General features: G+C 32.7%; 1 protein-coding gene across 1 annotated transcript in view; it reads left to right on the top strand.

Moving 5' to 3' along the window:
- The first annotated feature begins 8328 nt into the window (after positions 1-8328).
- The window catches only part of LOC127738736 (uncharacterized), a 28335-nt gene continuing 12598 nt past the window's right edge, over positions 8329-24065 (top strand). The window contains exon 1 of the mRNA XM_052250076.1: positions 8329-8550. Within this exon, the coding sequence (XP_052106036.1) occupies positions 8430-8550 (121 nt within the window). The 5' untranslated portion in view covers positions 8329-8429. The remainder of the gene's footprint in view (positions 8551-24065) is intronic.

The raw sequence follows: 24065 nt of genomic DNA, 5'->3' as shown, positions 1-24065 counted from the left end.
TGAATGATTGCTTGGTTGGTTGGTTTATGGATTGATTGGTTGGTTGGTTGATTGATTGATTCATTTAACATGTGGGATATGGTCTCTTGAAACAAGCGAAAAGATCTTGGACCCCATATTAAACACATGAGACGGAAACATGCAGGCATGCAATGATTGATTGGTTGGTTGGTTGGTTGGTTGGTTGGTTAGTTGATTAACACAGAGAACGGATCCACTTGGATCCTGCAAAAACGGAATTGAAAGCCTAGATACTATATATCTAAACACATGGGATTTATCTTTTGAGAGATCACTTAACAAAGTAGTAAGGTTAAAGGTCAATGTCAACCTACAAAAGCATTAAAACACAATCAAACTCTTTAAATAGTGCCAAAAACACATAATTTGCCTCTTTGTACATGACTTTGACCTTGACCCCAATTTCAAGGTCATGAAACAAGGGCCTCAAATCAAAACACTCTAGGTCTCTACTATATATTGTTAATGAGTTATATTACCATACAGCTAATATTAGATATAAAAGGGGCGAAAACTCCCATTAAATGTCTATGTACCCTTTCAACTAAAATTTAAGTGTTACGACATGTCGCAACTAACAATTCTATAAAAATATGTTGTCGATATCTTATAAGATTTCTGAAAATTAGTGATAACAAGCCAAAATCAAAATTTTTAACATGACCTTGACCTTTGACCTTGACCTCATTTTCATTTTTATGGACCAAGGACCTCAAATCAAAAGACCCTAGGCCTCTATCACTTATGGTTTTCCAGTTACAAATACATTTCACATATATCAAATACAAAAGGGGAAATAACTCTCATATGGAGTCTTCGTAAAGCTTCGGTCTAAATAAAACCTAACATTCTGAGGATATAACGAGCAATTTGGAAAAATAAATTTGTCGCTTTCTTTTACGGTTGCGGAGGAGATCTCATAACAAGAAAAACAGTGTTTGGGGAGATAACTCTTACAAAGAAAAGTGTTCGGTTAAACAGGGTCAGTTTCAAAAGCGTATAGACTGTATGATATCATATACCAAAAAACTAAGCGACATCTTTTGAAACAAAAATACACTGCAAGAAAAAAATTAGGCGGAAGAAAAAAAAAATAATCAGAAGAAAACCAATAGGTCTTTCCACAGAAAGGTGGAAAGACCTAATAAGCAATGATATTGTTAGAATCTCAAATTACACACATGGGGCTGTGATACTATGAATTGAAGAAGAATTAAAAAAACACTTTTTGAAAATGGTACTTGCATGAAATAAATTTAGTAAAAAGAGTAAATTGTTAGATACGAAGCATTTCAGTGGTCAAGATGGGCGTTCAGATTAATAAAATGAATACAACAAAGATGATAAGAAAATTTACAACAGATGCTGTATACATGTGTTCGAAACCGACTTGAACGTTGGCCACATTGATGAAGTTGACACCTGAAAACTTGATCGACAAAGGAATTCTTCCGAATGGAAAGCGACAGATCGAATTTCAGAAAGGCCTTCGAAGATAATTTTTATATAATGCGCAAATTGCAACATCTTAAATCAGTATACGGAAGAATAATTTCTTTATACGGTTAATTATATACCATCGGGCTTAAAGGGCGAAGTTTTTCATTCCACATTAGTGCACAATTCAAAATCGAAAGCAGTCATTGTTCATTTTCATGAACATTTAAACAAAATTACAAGCACTGAAAAAAGGAAAGATGATAGCGAGGGGACTTATATTTTGATGAAAACAACATTTCATAGAATCCGCGTACGAAGCGCTTTTCTGGAATGACCTTCATCAGGAACGCTCAAAGCCAACAACTTGATAACCAATTATGCATACCTATGTAGAAATAATGTTAAGCGGTTACTATATGACTAAAAGGGGCCTAAACAGAATAGCAAAATTCTTCTAAGGTCAACTTACCTGAGGGAGTTGGAACCTTAGTTTCTTAGTAATCTCTTCATTTATCAACGGAGAATTTTAGAATGAAATATATTATGAATCATGTCAGTACCAAAGCCCTGGCTACTGAGCTAACGATGCGCTCGGGAACTAACAGTCGTTTGTTTATGTGTTACATATTTGTTTTTCGTTCATTTGTTGTACATAAATTAAGCCGTTAGTTTTCTCGTTTGAATTGTTTTACATTGTCATTTCGGAGCCTTTTATAGCCGACTGTGCGGTATGGGCTTTGCTCATTGTTGAAGGCCGTACGGTGACCTATAGTTGTTAATTTCTGTGTCATTTGGTCTCTTGTGGAGAGTTGTCTCATTGGCAATCATACCACATCTTCTTTTTTATATACCAGTAGCGTATCGACCAAGTGCTATAGTAAATGAAAACATCTCTTCATAAATTTCGTGCGTCCGAAGCGTTATTTCTGGCTGGGTTTACTTTCCCCAGGAATGCTCAAACACAATAATTTGAAAGCCAGGATGTATAAATGCGTAGAAACAACGTACAGGGGCTATATGACCAAAAGGGACCTTAACCGAATCGGCAAATTCATCTTTCAAACTAATAGAAGCACCAACTCCGAAGCTGTGGGTAGAAGGTGGAAAAGAGGGAAACAACAAAATCGTGTTCACCGGCAGCTAAAAAATGTCAAACACTGGTAACAAACTTAGCTAGTGTATATAGCTTTATCTGTTATACATTTAAAACATGTTTAAGATAACAACGAAAACTAATTTAACTACGCCACAAGTATTCCCTACTGGTCACAAGCACATATAAAGCAAGAGTAAAGTAGTTTACTATCGCCCAGAATGATTATGGTTGCTCATTTTTACTAGAATATATCATTAACTATATATTCTCTATTTGCGCAAATGAGATATTTATTAGCACCTTTAAAATATATTCAATATAGAAAAGTAATTTGCGCAAACATAACATTGGCGCAAATAAACGATATATTGGCGCAAACGTATAACACCTTTCACACCATAACGATATGTGTATGACTCACTGGGGCCTACATCACGGGTGTCATTCGGTATATCGAGAAAAAATATCGTGAAAGAATACCTAACGGTGGTGAAATATTGCGATCGGATCGTGAATAAAGATCTGGTATCGGATCGTGATTGTAATTAATTGTAATTCTACTTCAAAATCTGTGAAAAATCTGCTATATTTTCAAAACGCGGAACAAATCCGAAAAAATATTGTGTCTGTCAAAGTGATTCAACTTTCTCAAAAATACTGGGCAAAAAGATAAAGAAAATATTCAGTACTTTATGAGAAAACACAAAAGGCGCAACACAAGTCTATGGGATTCATTAAAAAAAAACAAGATTTGTACCTATAATGGCCACATTCCAATATTTAATGATATATTTGAAACTGAATCTTTGGTGTTTTAGATAGTACAGTAAAATAAAAGAGTTTTTTTCCTTGAAACCGTTCATTTTGTTTTGGAATCATTGAATTTTGTTGATTTTTCATCAAAATTTATCGTGAAAGATCGGGCAACGCATTATCTTGATCGTGAAAGACAAGGCGTGACCAGACGGACGAAGGACGTTTGCGCCTTTTCGCCTGTTTCGCTAAAGGATATTTGCGTTTCAAACACTATGGACATTTGCGCGTTAAACTTTGATACACCTGTACAAAATTGACAAGACATTTGCGCTTTTTACCTATACTAGTTTACCTGTAATCTTTAGAAAATTTTCAAAGTCATGGAAAGATGTTCACATTTTCTTTGAAAGTTCTTGAAATTTTTTTTGGGGGTAAACCAGACATATTATAAAAAATATAGTATACGTTTCTGGGTAAACGATAGAGAAAAAGAAACTTTTATGGATAAAACATTTAAATTTTGACCGAAATTCTTCAATAAGCTTTCTAATTACTGGATTCAAAATTGGAAATTATATTCCTCTTGTGTCCATTCTGTTGTATGAATAGTCCGAGAAACTATACCATCATAGTTTACCTAATAAAATTGAGAATGGAAATGGGGAATGTGTCAAAGAGACAACAACCCGACAAAAGAGCAGAAAACAACCCAAGGCCACCAATGGGTCTTCTATACAGCTAGCAAATCCCGCACCCGGAGGCGGCAATACGCACGGTAAAACTCAGTATAAAAGAAGTCAGAGTCTGATGTCAGAATAGGTAACAAAAGAAACTAAGCAAAATGACAATGATATATAAATTAACAAAGGGCTACTAGCAGTTACTGACATGCCAACTCCAGACCTCAATTAAACTGATTGAAAGATTATGTCTTCATCATATGAAAATCAAGCACAATCCCCTCCCGTTAGGGGTTTAGTATCATACCATCATTAAATATGTGAGAAGAACATAACCCTTATCATGCCAACAACTGATTTTAGAATAAATGTGTTTATTTCCGATCGGATGCAAAGACCCTATGAGTGAATCAGTATTAAAACCAAAATATTACATCTTTAATGACCTGATATGAGTATCGTAACTATACCCCTTCTGAATAAGTCTGTTTAAAGGTTTGGTTAGCTATTGAGGTGAATAACGACATTTTTGTGCTTTGTATAGAATATTACCATAAAAGATTGAATGTGAAATACCTGAACGTATAAGATGTCTGCGAATTGATTTATATTTACGAATGATGTCCTTATACCGATGATAAAATTTAGTAAATGTTTTGACTAGTTTGTGATATCGAAAACCCTGGTGTAATAATTTTTCAGTAATACAGAGATATCTATCTTTCGTTAAAATCAAATACGTTGTTACATACACGAGCGAATAGAACAAGCTCAGATATATAAACACCATAAGATGGTGACAAGGGAACGTCACCATCTAAAAATGGATTATTAACAATAGGAAATGAAAAATCATCTCTTTTATCATAAATTTTGGTATTAAGCTTCCCGTTAAAGATATAGACATCAAGACCCAGGAAAGGGCAGTGTTCACTGTTAGTATTATCTTTATTTAAAGTCAGTTCAGCAGAATAAATCTCTTTAGTGTACATACTGAAGTCGTCATTATTCAGAGCCAATATATCATCCAAATATCTAAAAGTGTTATTAAATTTTTGTATCAGATGTTGTTTCGGTGGGTCTTTGCTAATTTTAGTCATAAATTGTAACTCATAACAATACAGAAACAGGTCCATACAGGTGCACAGTTAATCCCCATTGGAATTCCGATAACTTGACGATAAACGGAATTTCCACAGCAAACAAAAATGTTATCTAGTAAAAATTCAAGGGCAGTTATAGTATCAAAGCAGGTCCAATTGACATAGTTCTAAATTTGTTTGTTGTTACTAAAGAATGACCTAAAAGAGTTTAAACATATATATTCGCATTCTAACTTTTTAAATGCCACTTAAATTATGTGTGTGAATTTTTTCTTAATAAGATTATGAGGCAAAGTGGTATATAGGGTAGAAAAATCAAAACTTTGAACAGATTCGAAATCGCCAATATAAGCATGCAATTTATCAAGTACTCCCAACGAATTTTTGAAACTCCAAAAGTAACTACATGTATTACACTATTTTCAAAGGCCTTATTTGAACAATTTATTATTAGGTTTTTGATTGTACCAAGTGTACTAATAAGTAGAATAGACAGTTTAGTATTGGAACAATGGCTTGAAGACGAAATAAATCTATATTTGTAAGGTGTTTTGTGCAGCTTCGGAAGCTAGTACATAGTTGGAACTTTCATTGTATTTGGTTCTGCGTGTAAAGAGGTAGCTAAGCTTGTTTCAATTTGTGAAGAGCGAACTGAATTTTATTTTTAAACCACCTGCTGTACCTGTTGACTTTTAGAAAGAGTCATGGTTGTTATAAGGAATTTACTCCAATCCGCCCTCTTTAAGGAATTTACTCTCATCCTCTATGGGGGTTGTCGTTTTCATCTGACACAAGCATGATGGGAAAGGTTGATGCTTTTAGCTGTATTAAAAAGTTAATGTGCAAATGTCCATTTTAAAAACGCAATTGTCCTTCCAAAAAGCGCAAACGTCTGGCGCCGGACCGGACTTAATAATCAGATAAACAATATTTGTTTACCAAAAGATATACTTGCAACTAGTTGAAGCGTGTAATTATTTTAATAAGAACGAACATTAATGCTTTCATTTTTTTTTTACTTTTTTTTTATTTCAACACTTTTCCTTAAAAGTTATCAAAATAATTAATAACGTGCCTATAGATACGTATAATAACAAAATAAAAGGACCTTCAGGAGCGTAAATTGTCGAAAAGTAAAAGTATAATATATGTTTCTATAATGTTTAATGCATCCGCCCTGGAAATATATTTCTTGTATACCCATTTTTTTATATTTTTTTTTTGTAAGGGTTGTTACTTTCAGTTGTATGTATGTATGTCGTTCGTGCGTACATTGTATGACAATATTGGCTAATTTATTGTTTATTTCGTGGCTGCGCTGACATAAACTGAAAAGGTACCAAGATAACATTATTTTTACTTGATTGTTTGATCAGTCTGTTCACAATAGCTATACATCATTGTACCCAACTTAGTTTGGAAATTACCAATCAACGTACCTCGATTGTGCATGATGCCCAGCTTGAACTGTAATTTAGTCGATTAAGTTCTATTCTCAATCTTAAATTTGTATAAGAAATCAAAACTTATGAAGAACGGATATATAGACTGATATTGCTATAAGGCACCTAGTCGGTGTGGTATTATAAGATAAACAGATCCAATGGCATTGAACAATTATAGAACTATTCACCAACAAAAGAGAACCGGAATGAGTCATGCAAACCCAGTATTTCCTACACAAATTAAAAATATAAATCAAACTGTAATTAAATAATGATTTGAACGTTTTCGTAGCATCAGATCTTTCACGATCTCCAAAAAGCGGTACGCGATCTTTTATGATCCGAAAAATCTTTGTTTTGTAAATATTTCATTTTTTTTGCAAAATTTCTGATTATGCTAACACAAAGTAACTTAAAGAACCATTAGAATCATTAAAATTGAATGACATTTTACATAGAAAAGGTTTTTAGTCATTCGAATTATGAAAAACATCTTGTTTGTTTACATATTTAATGTCATTGAAATGTTGAGGAGCAATCTGCCTTTTGTAGATTTGTAAAAACGCTGTACTTTTAAACTTTGAATTTTCTCAGATACTGATCATAATGTTGAAGTCTTTTTGACAGACAGTTTTATTTTTTGGTAAATTTTTCCGAATAATTAATCAAATCAGATAGGTAATTGACCTTGCATATTTTCGATAAGATTTCCTTCACGAAAGCCAGAGCTTTCACGATCCAATCGCAATACTTGACCACCGTTAGGTATTCTTTCACGATCATTTTTCTCGATATACCGAATGACAGCCGTGTATATTGAACAGATTTATAATAGTGGTTTTGGGAAAGGTTGTCATGAAAATTTGACACTTGGTCTTACACACTTATATCATTTACATTGGGATAATTATAAACTCTTAAAAGCAAATTACTAGATACTAAAATTTGTTCATTTTCTTTTGATTATATTTGTTGGTGCTTTGTGCTTTGTGCTTGTTGCTTTTTGTATTGTTTTGTTTGTTTTGGTTATATTTGAGGGACATTTTGTTTGTATTTGTGTTTTTATCATTCTGTCTTTGGTATTGTGTTTTTGTTTTGTTTTGGAGAGGGTTTAATTGACTTGTTTTGTTCATTTTATGTCTGTTTTAGCTATTGATCTTAAATATGCGTGACTTCGATATTTTGAAATCTCGTCAATCCACTTTTTGCTTGTTTGTTGGTTGACTTTTTTTGTAATTTTTTTTTTCTTGTTTGGTTTTACCAGAGCATGAGTTTTCTAGTTTGTATTTGCACGTTTTCGTTTTTCTTTGCCTTGTTTTATGGCCGGGAAGAGATGTGTTTTTCAATTGCATTTTGTTTGTTAATTACACGGTTTTGCCTCCTTTAGTATGTTTAAAAGAGTTTGTTTGTTTGTTCGTTTTTTTCTGTTATTGTTTTGTTAACGGTTTAGTTTTATGGGGTCCATCTGTACAGCACGTCCGATTGTCGTTTCGCGTGCATGATCGGAATTTTGGGATCCACAAAAACAGATAACCCACTAAAACACAGACATAACAGGTCGCATGTGCAATTTCCATGATTGGTAAATATTAAAGAATTTCTATTTCCATTTCTATTTCTATATGAGCAATACACATATTCAGATCGTTCGTTTCAATGTATATAAATTAAAGAAATGGATTTGCCACTAAACGTTTCGCAAACAACAACCAATGAAGACTTTCCGGAATTTGGTATTGCGTTCGGGACCTATTGGTTTATTTTAACAAACTCATTGACAGGACTGGTTCGCTGTTCAGGTGGGTGACAATAAAGAAACCAGAAACCCGCTGCGACGCCAAAACAGACCGAACAAAATCATTGTTTATTTCATTTTAACAAGCTTGTTATGCCTAAAAGACCTAATCCATTTGGAGATGCCTCTCCACTCCAAATGAAGACCCATGTTGGGACGAAGGAAATAAATTTTTTGGGCATGGACGGAGACAAGAATATGAAAACTGTTTATGGTAAATAATTTATCCTGGAATATTATTCATCGCCATCGGGCTTGAGATTATATATTTGTAGCAAAATCATTCCTGTTTTTGTTTTTTGCTTTGTATTTCATATAAATCAATACATTTTAAATGTTATCGTAAGCTTGTGTCATCCGATATTCATAAAACATGTTATTGTTAAATTTTCCCATTAGCATGAATGATCTCAGAAGGGGTTACCACAGAACACCACAGAATACCTCAGAACACCCAAAAAAATACCACAGAACCTCGAAATATTAAAATTTCACACATTAATTTACTATTGTTGTCAGTGTTCCAGCTAGGATTTCAAAAGGGCAGGGTGCCAATCCAGAAAAAGGGCATTTAACACGTGATATGACAACAATAATAAAATAATTATTGTTACATTGGAGACTAATTGCCGGAATGCAGGGCTGGGTTAGGATCCGATCAATTACGAATGTAACAATAATATTTGTGTCTATGGTAACATTGTGTTATTGTTACATTAGTGCACTTAAATGTAAGCTACATTTATTATACTTAAACCTTCTATAGTTGTGTTGCTTAATTTTTTTTCGCCACTATGAACGAAATTACGATCACAAAATAATTGGACTGAAAATGAAAAAAAAACTGTTTCCATCAGTTTCCACCTGTCGGCAAATGTTAACCGTGTGATCAATTGCCTTACAAATGTATTTTGAAGAGTAATTTTTTCTCCAGCTATGTTGTTGAATATTGAAATCGGAGTTGAACATAAAATGGAAGGCAATGAACGCATATTAAATTACAACATGAAACAATCTCACATGCTTCAAACAAAAAATATTGGACGAAAATATAAAAATCGCAAGAGTAAAAAACTTATTTTTCACTTCGGAAGTATTGCAGTCAATGAAAGTTTCTTTAACTTAAAAAGGGATATTGCAGAATTGAATTGTGCAATATGCATTTACAGACGTGCCCTTGCCACATCATTCGTTTGTGATGGCTGCACTGAGTGGTTTCACCGCTGAAATGCGTCGGACTAAAATATGCCGCTCCCAAAACAACATACTGGATTTGTAGAAACTGTCATTGTAAATACAAAATTTATAAATTGTATTTATTTATATTGTAATATTCAAATAAAAATCTTGAAGTTTTATTTTAATATATATTTACAGTCCCAGCGTACATTGAATTGCACTAATGTAACAATAACGCAATGTAACCGTAGACACAAATATTATTGTTACATTCGTAATTAATCTGAACCTTACCCAACCCTGCATTCCAGCTATTAGTCTCCAATGTAACAATAATTATTTTATTATTGTTACATTTCCATGATTTCCATGTAACCGTAGCCAGTGCCTAATATAAAAAGGGCATGTTTTAATAAAGATTATTATCAAACATTGTTTGTTCATTGAATCACTGGTTATATATATACAAGAACAACATCATTAGCCCAGAGAAAAACTATCTTTCTACTTTTTAGGCTGAAAACTTGTCAAGCAGCTTGTCACACAAGTTTTAAATCATTGCCTGGCACAGTTAAGCTTTATATGCAGTATTTTTTTGAAAAATGTCCTGCTTCATTCTGTTTCTATGGTCTGACACACTTTACAAGTTTCACCTTTCTACCTTTTCTGTGCTTAATGGCAATACAGCACAAAACAGCTGTAAATGCACAATGTTAGGATATAGTGAACAGTGAAAATTTGGATTGAAAATAAAAAATACAGAAAAAGATGACCAAGGCACCCTACCAACCCTGCTACTAAGACCCTCTTTAACTTTTCCCATAACTCAAAACACCTAATTATATAAATTCTAAAGCCAGATGTATGAAGACATATTTTATAATATCTTAGTAGGTTACTCAATTCTAGGAAAAAATAAGATTGAGTTATCTTTCTTTATTTGGGTGTGCTCTTTCTTTGGAGGATAATAAAGAGTACGTAGAAGATGTAAATACGATCAACAATATGGCAGCCGATTTTGTTATTTTCGTATAAAAAATGAAGGCAGTCAATGAAAAAATACGTCTTAATTTGCTATTTATTTCACGGAAAACAATAAGAGCAATGTTTTTAACGAGTTGATTATGGTTTTCAACTTTCTGTCAATTACGTTTTCTCCATGAAACTACGGTAAACATTGCTAATTGTGCCCAAGTTGTATGAACATTTCTTCAAGTTCAAAGACAAATGCCGACTGACCGATTCTATTTGAATGAATTAATGTTGATGATCATTAAATGACCCATCCGATAAACGGATTACCTATAACAACAGATTATGACACCTGTTGTAACCGTTGATTAGCTTGGGGTCGTAAACAAAGTCATATACTTGTCGCCAGGTAAATTTTCGTAATTGGCTAATCATATCAATACAAACAAAATAATATACCAATCGATCTTCAAAAAAGGCAGGGCGCCCTGCAAACTGTTAAAAAGGGCACAGGGCGGCACTCGGGAAAGGGTGGGCGGACGGCCCTGTGAAAACGACCTAGCTGGAACACTGGTTGTTCATGCTAATTCTTTCTATAATTTGACTTTCATTATTCAAATAAATTTAATTCTTCCATCCAGGGTTGATTCACTATCGCTACACCCCCAATTGACTCTTAGATATGGCACAAAATGTTCACCTGAATATATAGGTATCTTGTTTTGTTACACTCATTGAAGCAATGGTTACATTGGTTACACACATGCACTTTTAATTACTGATATTTAATACTTGCTCCACTATTGAACATATCTGCTGCAAACTGTACAAACGGTTACATATTGGAAAGGCAGATGACATTGGTTACATATACATTTTGTGCCTCATATATGATTGACTCTGACTTTAATTGGATCCATACCAAAAGTACCTATTTAAACCTGATGAGATTGTCGATAACTATCATCTAGAAAACCATAGTATTCAAAAAGAGATATGCAATTGTTGTGAGGTCAGTTATGTTTTAACTAACTTATAAAATATTGTAGGTGTGTCTTTTTAATTGTCGAAAGTTCAAGTTCGATGATTGTTTTTGAGAGTTTTCCTGTTTTGTGTGTTTATCTTCCCCAAATAATGTATAGTATATAGTATGATAGATTAAATGCATCTGTGGTCAAATTCTAAATTAATAATAAGAAACAATAAATTAAGTGGAAAAATTTAATTTGATGATATCAATAACAAAACAAATCTGACAGCAAATACATTGTAGATAATAGATTAACTTATTGTCTTTTTCCTGCTCTTTCATTTCTTGGTCTTTTTATCTGCATTGGTTTCCTGGCTATTGCCTTTGCTTTGTTAACAACAGAATACAATCCATCAGATGAAGTTAAGTCATGTTTTAGCTTTTTACTGTCCAGAAAGAAGTTCTTAAAAAGCTTCTTTTTTCCTTCATCTGATTTTGTTTTCCAAATAGAATCAGCAATCATATATTGTTTGTAGGAATTTACTGGCAGTGATCTCCCCAGGCCGTTTTAGCGTCGCGGCACCGCGATGCTATATTTTTTATCCGTGACGCTATAATTATTTTGAGGATGCTATTTTTCTTGTCTCTATACATTGCTGCAAAATCGATGTCTTAATTTTTAAACTTTCATTTAATTACCGCTTGTGATCATAAAAATTATATCACCTTTAATTGTAATCCTTTCAAGTCAGACAATAGAGGCAATTAAGAGTGATTAAATAGGTGTTAATTGTCTTTTGGGTGATAACTGTTTGTATACGAAAACCCCAAGCTGACATTATGACAAGATTAATAACACGCGGTCCAATTGAAAATTTTGACATCAAGAAAATGGAATCAGAAAATCATAAACAATACGAAATCTACGTTATCATCATGGCAGAACTGTCTCCTCTACATTTGTAAAACTTCACGGGGTACCTCGATGTTGACAAAATGGTTGACCAAACCAAGTTGTAATTTTTTCCATGTCGATGAATCAGCAATTTTTATACGACCGCAAAAAAATTTTGAGGTCGTATATTGGTATGACGTTGGCGTCGTCGTCGATGTCGTCGTTGTCCGGCGTCGTCGTCCGAATACACAATGGTTTTCGCACTCTAACTTTAGTTTAAGTGAATGGATCTCTATGAAATTTTACCATAAGGTTCAATACCACAATAGGAAGGTGGGGATTGATTTTGGGGGTTATGGTACCAACAGTTAAGGAATTAGGGGCCAAAAAGGGGCCGAAAATAAGCATTTTTGTAACTTCCAGACATAACTTGTGTGTTAGCATATGGATCTCTTTGACATTGTACCACAAGATTCCATATCACAAAGGGTCAATGCTGGGATTGATTTTGGGGTTAATTGCCTCAAAATTTTAGGAATAAGGGGCCAAAAGGGGGCAAAAAACAAGCATTTTTCTAGTTTCATGACAATAACTTGTGTGTAAGTGGATGGATCTTTCTGAAATTTTACTACAAGGTTCCATTTCACAAAGGGAAAGCTGGAATTGAGTGTTGTGGTAATTGCCCAAAACGTTTAGTAATAAGGGGCCTAAAAAGGGGTTTAAAATAAGCATTTTTTAGTTTCTAGACAATAACTTGTGTTCAAGTGTATGGATCTCTCTAAAATTGTATTACAAGGTACCATACCACAAAGGCAAGGCTGTTATTGAGCTTGGTTTGGGGGGAAAGGGGGGTGGGGGGTGATGAATCATAAGGGGGGCGGGGGTCAAAAAAGAGGTAATTTTTTTGTTTTCTTTTTTTTTTGTTTAAAATTTACATTTTAAGTTAGTTATTTTTTATCACGAAGAGAAAGTAGAAATTGAGTTTTGGGGTTAATTGCTCAAACATTTATGAATAAGGGGCCAAATATTGGTTGAAAATAAGGATTTTTTTAGTTTGCAACAAAAACTTGTGTTCAAGTGTATGGATCTCTGTGAAATTGTATTGCAATGTACCATACCACAAATTGAAGGTTGTGATTGAGGTGGGGGATGATGAATCAAAAGGGGATTGAAAAAATGTGTGGGGGGTAGGATTTTTTTTTTTTCCTTTTTTTTTTCTTTAAAATTTTCCATTTAAAGATGGTTGTTTCAGATTTATATATGAAAGAAAATAATAATGATACGGTTATATATCATGAGGAATTGAAATTTAAAATTATGTATATTGGAAATTTAGGTTACATTGGAAAGTAATAATTGGCTTTGGGGGGTGGTTATGGCTCTAATGTTTAAGGAATAAGGGGAAAAAAGGTTAAAAAACAAGGGTTTCCATTTTAATAGACAAATAATTGAGTAAAGAACATTATTTAAAAGCAGTGTAAGGTTGGTAATTCAAACTCATTTAAATATCTCATCTACACTGCTTTTAAATTATGTAAATTGGAAATTTGCCAATAACTTTATTGTTAATAAATGCATTGGAAATTTGCCAACAATTTTAGTGTAATAAACTTCATTGGAAATTTGCCAATATAAAATTTTGCTGATGAAGGTTTTTTGTTTACCTTTAGCCTTGACTATGAAGTCATTTTCTATTTTTATAGCCTTGACTATGAAGTCATTTTCTATTTTTATAGCCTTATGATGTAGTTGAATTATTTAATACTTTTATGATGTGTTTAAATGGGGTTTTATCATGTTTATGGTTGCAAATTTATTATTTTAGTATAATAAACTCCATTTAAAATTTGCCAATAAAAAAAAATTTTGTTTATTTTTAGCTATGATTATGATGTCATTTTCTATTTTACTTTTATGGTTGCATAGAAATTTTTATTTTTAGATATTACTGTTAAATAATGCTGATTAAGGTTTTTGCTATGTTTAGCCATGACTATGATGTCATTTTCTATTTTAATCTGTTATGATGTATTTAAATGGGCTTTTATGGTTACAAAGGAATTTTATTTTTAGATATTACTATAAAATGTTGCTGATGCTGATTAAGGATTTTGTTTATTTTTAGCCATGACTATGATGTCATTTTCTATTTTAATACCTTTATGATGTAATTTCCATTTTTAGATATTACTGTTAAATGATGCTGATTAAGGGTTTTTTGCTATGTTTAGCCATGACTATGATGTCATTTTCTATTTTAATATCTTTATGATGTATTTAAATGGGCTTTTATGGTTACAAAGGAACTTTATTTTTAGATATTACTTTAAATGTTGCTGATTAAGGATTTTTGTTTATTTTTAGCCATGACTATGATGTCACTTTCTATTTTAATACCTTTATGATGTATTTAAATGGGCTCCCATGTATTTAGATTTTTGATTATTTATACATGTTACCAAATTGGTCCACATTGAACAAAAACGGTCCAAATTTCAACTTTATTACATTACATCAAACATTGAATTCTACATATTCTTTGATATATTGAAATTAACAAACAATTTAGTTTATGGATATTCCACCATAATAGGTAAATTAAATTTTTTCCAGTTCTTACACCACATTCATCCTGTGTCAGAAACCTATGCTGTGTCAAATATTTAATGACAATCCAAAGTCATAGCTGTATCAAGCTTGAATTTTGTGTCCATACTTGTCCCAACTGTTCAGGGTTCGACCTCTGCGGTCGTATCAAGCTGCGCCCCAGCGAAGCATTTTATTCATTCATAAGTTAAGAATTTCAAAGATTTAAACGATTTATTTCATTAAAAAAGAGGTGAAAGCATTGACTTTACAGATTGGTCGTATGTTATTTCAAACTTACAACTTTTTATGAAGTATTTTCTTTCCCTTCCGGTACTTATTTCTCGGGAGCGTACATTAAACATTCTGATTTTCGACAAAATAAGTTTGTTACTTCATTAGAACGTGATGCAAATTGCCCTTATTAGATAATGTTTCATCCATTTATTGCATTGAAAGCGTCATATTTATTCCAAATCGCTTGTCAAACAGTGTTTATTTTCGTTGATTTTTCTTTAACCGCCATTGAAACATTTGTACAAACTACGGATCGGATGCTGGATTCATCGGAAGCGGACCAGCTATGACCGAAATCCGCAATTTATGATAATAACTACAGACGCACAAATGGAACAGCTGACAGAATGAATTTATTTGTATGTAAATGCATTGTTTCAATTTACTGATTAAAGTAGTTTAACTTTGTTAAAAACATATATCTTTTTAATGAGAAACAACTGGGACTAATACATTTAGTCCTAGGAAACAACGAATTTCATAAACATGATAAACAGAATAGTTTTTTAATTGAAACAAGGATTTGTATACCGCGGGTAGTTCTCACTATACAAATCCTTGATTGAAATTATATTAATAAATGATACTTTCTTTTCCTTTTTGATATAAAAAAAGTTCTTTTTTGTGCTAGATATTTAGTTGGTACTGGGAACAGCATATCTAACAATATATATGTTCCTGGTTGGTAGTTTCTGACAAGAGGAAAAATGTAATTGTGTAAATATAAATGAATATTGAAGACATAAGCTGAAACAACTTATACTTTAATTGTATTCTCTGTTATGAATTGAACAATATAAACATTACTTATTGGAAATAGAGCATCGTAGCGACGTGACAAACGACATTAAAAAAAATACTATTTATTTTTTTACGCCAAATGTGTTGCTATCCAAAATTTCTGGGGAGTACACTGACTGGAATGTACTTTTTTGCAGGGTTAGCAAAAACCCGGGTTTTATGAGTATTGCCCAGCCCAGTGGGAAATACTGGGAAAACCTGGGTTTTACCGGGCAATACTGGGTAATATGCATTACTGGCCTGAATTTTAAAGAGGATTAATCACAAATGCAGTACATTAACTTAAAGTTGAAGAATTCAATTTGATATTTTTAATGAATATAACTAATATTAAGCTGAATCAACAATTATATGAAAGGAAAATTATTTTAAACATTTTTTGTTGGTCATTGCCTAAAAATGTTTACTAAGTTTTAGCATATGTTTATGTACATCACTAATTACTAAGTAATTATTCAGATTACAACACATTTGTTTACATAACAATAATCAGACTTTTGATTTCTATAAGTGTTCATGGCCTGTCCCCTTATGGTGTTTATTTAGTAATATGATTGCATAACAATTAAAATTTACAATTCACTTAAACACTGCAATAAAAAGCATTTTTTCAAAGTTTCAAATTGGATTATTGAAACAAAGCTTGAAAATCAACAAGGTATCCTGATATGTGCAAAAATTGTATTCTGCCTACATAGAATAAGTGGAGAAAAGGAAGAAATTGAATTTTCATTCTTCAGGAATGTCTCTCAATGGTTATCTGTATAAAATGTATATATTTAGCTATAATACTATTAACTACAACAAAGTCTTTACTATTTTGTGTAAAAATAAGCTTGAAAAATCATATTACTCAGTATTGCCCAGTGTTCGTTTCTGGGAGTATTGCCCAGCCCAGGAAAACCCGGGACCCCGGTTTTCCAGCCCGGGTTATACTTTGCCAACCCTGGAATGTAGTCTCCTGATTTTTCAGAAGTTATTTTGATATAACATGGTGTTTAAGGATATATTTGTCATTTATTCTGGACAAAAACACTATCAAAAAATAACTGTATAATTCTTTGAATTTCAATAGGACGGAAAAAGTTCTAAAAAGTAACTATCTTGCGTCATAATTCGAGGTAACAGATTAAATTTACTATTTCTAATTTACTTTTTTTACTCTTAATGATCGTTAATAAAATATTTCAAGGTATATCTATTTGGAAAGAATGATATCATAATTATACATACAACAGATTTTTTAATAAAATTACTTATTTTTTGTTGAAGTTGGAATCAAGTTCTTATTCTTTTGGCTGATTTAAAAACATGTTTGAAACAAGTCTAAAAGCGTAAAATAAATAAATATGAAATAAACATTTTAACAATCTTGATTTTGTCTTATAAATATCAACCAAAGTGCCTAATATCTGTAGAATATTATAATAACTAGGATATCATAAGAAATATTGATATATAAGTATGTTCTATAAGCTAATATTCATGGGTCACCCAAGGAGATAGCTTTATATTATACAAGGGAGTCAACTCTACATTCATAGAATAATAGAAATAATATGATTCTCAATTATTAGTTCTGCATTTTGTAAAGTAATTTAAATGTTCTGTGGTATATTTTATTAGTTTTATTGTTTTTTGTGTAGTTCTGTGGTATATTTTGGGTGTTCTGTGGTATTTTGTGGTAAAAAGACGCTCCATGCTAATAGGCCACTTCACGGTTATTGCAGCCATATTGAATAGGGGGCAGATTTTTTGGATATAGGTGGAAATAGTAGGAAAGTACGGGAAATCCTATGCATGTTTCCAAGCAACTGTTCTGTTTCAATGATGTTTTCCCTTATTTTTCAAACCCTTTTTACCTCCACTATGCAAATCTGCCCCCTATTAAACATGGCTGCAGTAACCGTGAAAGGGCCTATAATATTGGTATTGGGTCCCTTCAATCCCAATACAGGTTTGCACCCTTTTTTATTCAAATACTGATTGAATAATAAGATGTTTTATAGATGAATAAATCAAAATATTTATATTTTCATTAATAGAAATTCGAGAATTTCAAAATGAAATATATTATGGAGGGGGGGTTGATGAAGACTGTATGGACCATCAGACAAACCAGTTGACGATTTCCGCCAGAGTAGACGTTGAACTTTGATTACAATTGTGACTGTTATTTGAATTTAATACATTCATTCTTAAATAAACTGTTTATATTAGATAGTATTGGTGTGTGAATGGTGTAAAATGTGATGTTTCAGGATTTTTTTCTTAGTTTAAGTGCTCTTTTAAATTTTATAAAGCAGTTACTCTTAACATTTAGTGCTGTTTTTTAAATGAAATATTTCATGATTTGAATGATTGTGTACGGTTAAAGTGCATGGAGGAGGAAACCTGTTTACGTTTTTAGAATGTCACTTTATTTTGGAACAATAAAAAAACCTTGTTTATAGCAATACATTAACTAAAACACAATTAAAAAAATATTCAACACAAAACCAATAAAAAGGGTGTGAACGTGTGTGGGGTGCAAACATGATTTTGGGTGAACAGACTTGAAATTCTAATTATATTTATTGACAAGAAGACTAATTTAACATCAAGAAATCTTAACTGTTTTTTTTTCAAATAAATGAATATAAGTGCTTTTTTTTATACATGTATGTATGAACTATAGTGGTAACAATTTTTGTCTCGCCTGCGACGAAATTTCGGCGCGGAAAGCGAGACACAGGGATTGCTTTTCCAGCGGCCGCGGCAGTGACATCAACAATTGTTAAGTTTTCTGCTTAAGTTAGTTTGATAGGAACTACTTGTGATAGATCATTGATATTTAATATAAAGTTGCATTACTATCAGTACATATCAGTTTGACAACTATTTTGAGGCCCTGCCCCCTAAGTCATGGTCCAGTGACTTTGAATTAATTAGCAATTTTCAATGTTAAGTTTTCTGCTTGGGTTAGTTTGATAGGATCTACTTGTGATAGATCAATGATAATTTGTATGAAGTTGCATTACTATCAGTACATATCTGCTTGATGACTATTTTGAGGCCCTGACCCCTACATGTAGGTCATGGTCCAGAGTCTTTGAATTAATTAGCAATTTTCAATGATAAGTTTTCTGCTTAAGTCTGTTTGATAAGAACTGCTTGTGACAGATCAATAGTATTTTGTAAAAAGTTGCATTACCATCAGTATATCTCAGTTTGTCAATCATTTATAGGCCCTGCCCAGAAGATCATGGTCCAGCAACTTTGAATTAACAAGTAATGTTGCTGTTCATCAGATTGTCTTTTTCTAAATTTAATGTGGACAAGTGAGACATATCTTTGTGTCAAGTTGTCAACAGTTTATTCATTAAACTGATTGCCCAGGCGCTTAGGGCATTGCTCCTGCTCCTTTTCTTTATCTTTTTGTTGTTGTATATATATTTTTAGTAAATGTTTTTTAATATTTTCACTTGTTTAATAGTCAGGGTATGACTTAAACAAGTGATTTCATCATCACCTATTTCGAAAATTTCAGTAATCACCTATTTTAGTGATTTTGATAATTCCTTTGATCTTCAAATGCTTATTTTTTGTTACGATACTGTTGTCAGGTCATTAAAGATGACATATTTTGGTATTAATATTGATTCACTCATAGGGTCTTTGCATCGGAAATAAACACATTTATTCTAAAAACCAGTTGTTGGCATGATGCGGGTTATGTTCTTCTCATATATTTTATGATGGTATGATTCTAAACCCCTAACGGGAGGGATTGTGCTTGATTTTCATATGATGAAGACATAATCTTTCAATCAGTTTAATTGAGGTCTGGAGCTGGCATGTGAGTAACTGGTAGTAGTCCTTTGTTAATTTATGTATCATTGTCATTATGCTTAGTTTCTTCTATTACTTATTCTGACATCAGACTCGGACTTCTATTAAAATGAGTTTTACTGTGCATATTGCTGTGTGTTTGTTTATTCCACATTGGCTATCTAGAGGTATAGGAGGAGGGTTGAGATCTCACAAAACATGCTTAACCCCGCCGCATTTTTGCACCTGTCCCAAGTCAGGAACCTCTGGCCTTTGTTAGTCTTGTATGTTTTTATGCCTCCGCCGTAGCTGAGGGGGCATTAAGTTTTACCCTTGTCCGTCCGTACATCCCAAAGTTGGTTTCTGTTCTCTAACTTTAGTTTGCCTCAACCTAATGTTATGAAACTTATACACATTGCTGATTACCACAAAAGACAGATCGAGTTTGAACTTTGGTTGTGTCACTTTAACCATGTTAACTGTATTAGAGTTATGCCCTTTAGCAATTTTTCGTTTCCATTCTTTAACTTTAGTTTGCCTCAACCAAATGTTATAAAACTTATACACAATGCTTATTACCACAAAATACAGATCAAATTTGAATTTTGGTGGTGTCACTGTAACTGTTCTAGAGTTATGCCCCTTTACAAATGGAAAAATTGCTGAATTTTTCGTTTCCGTTCTCTAACTTAAGTTAGCCTCAACCAAATGTTTTTATGCCTCCGCCGTAGCTGAGGGGGCATTAAGTTTTACCCTTGTCCGTCCGTACGTCCCAAAGTTGGTTTCTGTTCTCTAACTTTAGTTTGCCTCAACTTAATGTTATGAAACTTATACACATTGCTTATTACCACAAAATACAGATCAAGTTTGAATTTTGGTGGTTTCACTTATACTGTTCTAGAGTTATGCCCCTTTTCAGACTGAAAAATTGCTGAATTTTTCGTTTCCGTTCTCTTACTTGAGTTTGCCTAAACCAAATGTTATGAAACATGTACACAATGCTCATAACCACAAAATACAGATCAAGTTGGAATTTTGTTGGTGTCACATTAACAGTTCTAGAGTTATGCCCCTTTACAATCTGAAAAATTTCTGAATTTTTCGTTTCTGTTCTCGGACTTAAGTTTGCCTCAACCAAATTTTATGAAACTTATACACAATACTTATTACCACAAAACTCAGATCAAATACAAATTTGAGTAGCGTTACTTTTACCGTTCTTCAGTTATGTCCCTTTAAGATTTTATATGATATGCAAGCAGGGGCATCAACTGTGTCCCATGGACACATTCCCCATTTATTTAATTTTAGTTCATTTATATGTTTTGGAGTTTAGTGTGACATCCATTTTCATTGAACAAATTCATATTTTTGTTTAGGGGCCAGCTGAAGCCCGCCTCTGGGTGTGGTGTTTTCTCAATGTGTCGAAGACCCATTGGTGGCCTTTGGCTGTTTTCTGCTTTTTGGTCGGGTTGTTGTCGCTTTGACACATTCCCCATTTCCATTCTCAATTTTATTTCATTAATTTTCCATATAATGACAAATTTTTCTGTAATTTTCATACAGAGATCAATTATCCCTTTCTCTTGTATATTAATTTCATCAGTGCGCTTTTGCAATAAATTAGTGTGCTAAAGCTTTAAAAAGTTCCCTTGGGAATTTTTCTGTTCAAATATTCATTAACTACTTTTACAATCAGACAAAAGTCAACAATTTTAAGTAATCTGGTCATAATCATCTTCAAGGTTTTGTCCTGATCTACATATATCAGTTTATGCATATATTTCAAATAAACTGAAAACTATGGAGCAAAAGATCTTTTCTGCATGTATATAGGTATTTTTGAAATGGAATCCTAGTCTTTTAACCAATAAAATGATCAAGCTTATGGGAAAAATATCAAGAAAATGTTATAAACACTTATTGAAGTGTTTACATTTTTATACGACTGCAAAAAAATTTTGCGGTCGTATATTGGTATGACGTTGACGTCGTCGTCGTCCGAAGAAACATTGGTTTTCGCACTCTAACTTTAGTTTAAGTGAATGGATCTCTATGAAAATTTACCATAAGGTTCAATACCACAAAAGGAAGGTTGGGATTGATTTTGGGGGTTATGGTACCAACAGTTAAGGAAAATGGGGCCAAAAATAAGCATTTTTGTAACTTCCAGACATAACTTGTGTGTTAGTGTCTCTGACATTGTACCACAAGGTTACATATCACAAAGGGAATGTTGGGATTGATTTTGGGGGTAATTGCCTCAAAATTTTAGAAATTAGGGGGCAAAAAACAATCATTTTTCTAGTTTCATGATAATAACTTATGTGTAAGTGTATGGATCTTTCTGAAATTGTACTACAAGGTTCCATATCACAAAGGGAAAGCTGGAATTGAGTTGGGGGTAATTGCCCAAAACATTTAGGAATAAGGGGCCAAAAATAAGCATTTTTCTAGTTTCCAGACAATAACTTGTGTTCAAGTGTATGGATCTCTCTGAAATTGTACTACAAGGTACCATACCACAAAGGGAAGGCTTGGATTGATTTTGGGGGTAATTTCCCCAAAATTTTAGGAATTAGGGGGCAAAAAGGGGCAAAAAACAAGCATTTTTCTAATTTCAGGACAATAACTTGTGTGTAAGTGTATGGATCTTTATGAAATTGTACTACAAGGTTCCATATCACAAAGGGAAAGCTGGGTTTGAGTTTGGGGGTAATTGCCCTAAACGTTTAGGAATTTGGGGCCAAAAAGGGGCCTAAAAACAAGCATTTTTATACGCCCGTTTACGGGATGTATTATGGTATACTGTTGACCGTCTGTCCGGTGTCGTCAACATGTCGGACATTAATTCAAAAACGCTTAAACCAATATGCATGAAACTTTGGTGAATTGTTTATATCTATTGATGTGAGCTCTCTTTCATTTTTTATAAATTTCAGATTTACCATTTCCGAGTTTTGGGGTTTTATTCATTAAAAAAGGGGGGATTTTACAGTTTTCGAACAATAACTCAAAAATAATTTCACCAATTTGCATGAAACTTTTGTGAATTGTTCATATCTATTGACGTGAGCTCCCTTTCGTTTTTTATAAAATGGATTTACCGATTCCGAGTTTTGGGGTTTTATTCATTAAAAAAGGGGGGATTTTCCAGTTTTCAGACAATAACTCAAAAAAAATTTCACCAATTTGCATGAAACTTTTGTGAATTGTTCATATCTATTGACATGAGCTCCCTTTCGTTTTTTATGAATTTTGAGTTCTTTAAGCATAAAAAAACACATGTTCATAAATAAAAAACTTTTATTCTCTATGTAAAGAGATCAAAATCAATTTTTGAAATTCACTATCAGTTCTCGACATTTCGCCATCTTGTCGGCATGTTCGATCTAAAAAGTCACGTGATATCTATAAACCACAAAGAACAAAAAGAATCGGGGATTTACCGACCGTGCGTTAAAAACTCCAATCATCAATTGGGGATTACCGTAGATGGTTATTCAGTGTCAAAATGTCTTGTCAAGCGTACGGTTGTTCTGTCAGACAAGGTTATGACAAAAGTCTACATAGTTTTCCCAATCCCCCAAAAAAAGAAAGAATTGTATCAGACATGGTACAACCTTAAACTAACAGCAAATAGTTGCATCTATAGCAAGCACAAGTTGGTGTGTGAAGACCATTTTGAACAATATTGTTTCGAGGGAGATTCGATGGTAATTATCCTTTTTTAATAACAAAATAACCTAGCAGGTCTGATAGCTATAGTAAATCCTTATATGATAAGATCTCGTAGAATAAAAAAAATATAGATTTGATGAGGAAGAACAGTTTCAATTACAAGAAACACAAATGCAGTGTTCTTGTAACAATCACTGATTTACAGAAGATTCATTAGTATGCCTCTTTTATATAAAGTGCATTGATTTGTATAAAGAATAGTTCCGTATTTAGACAAGATAATTTTTCAATTAATAAAGTTATACGATATAAAATAACATTTTTTTAATTATGATATTTAACGGCTATTGACAAGGAGCAATGTTAGGAAGAGGTTTTAGCTGGGACATAATATGTTGATATACTATAATATTCCCAGGTTATAGATATTTAAATATCGAAATATCGGACATCTCAATTTTTTTATTAAAAGTGGGTTTTTTTTAACTAACCTTTAAATCATATCAAATTGATACGGGATCAATTCGGAACGGTCACT

The sequence above is a fragment of the Mytilus californianus genome, unplaced genomic scaffold, assembly GCF_021869535.1.
Source record: "Mytilus californianus isolate M0D057914Y unplaced genomic scaffold, xbMytCali1.0.p SCAF_4, whole genome shotgun sequence".
NCBI classification, from domain to species: Eukaryota; Metazoa; Mollusca; class Bivalvia; order Mytilida; family Mytilidae; genus Mytilus; species Mytilus californianus.
The sequence above is the reverse complement of the archived record's forward strand: the minus strand, read 5'-3'. Positions and strand labels throughout refer to the sequence as shown.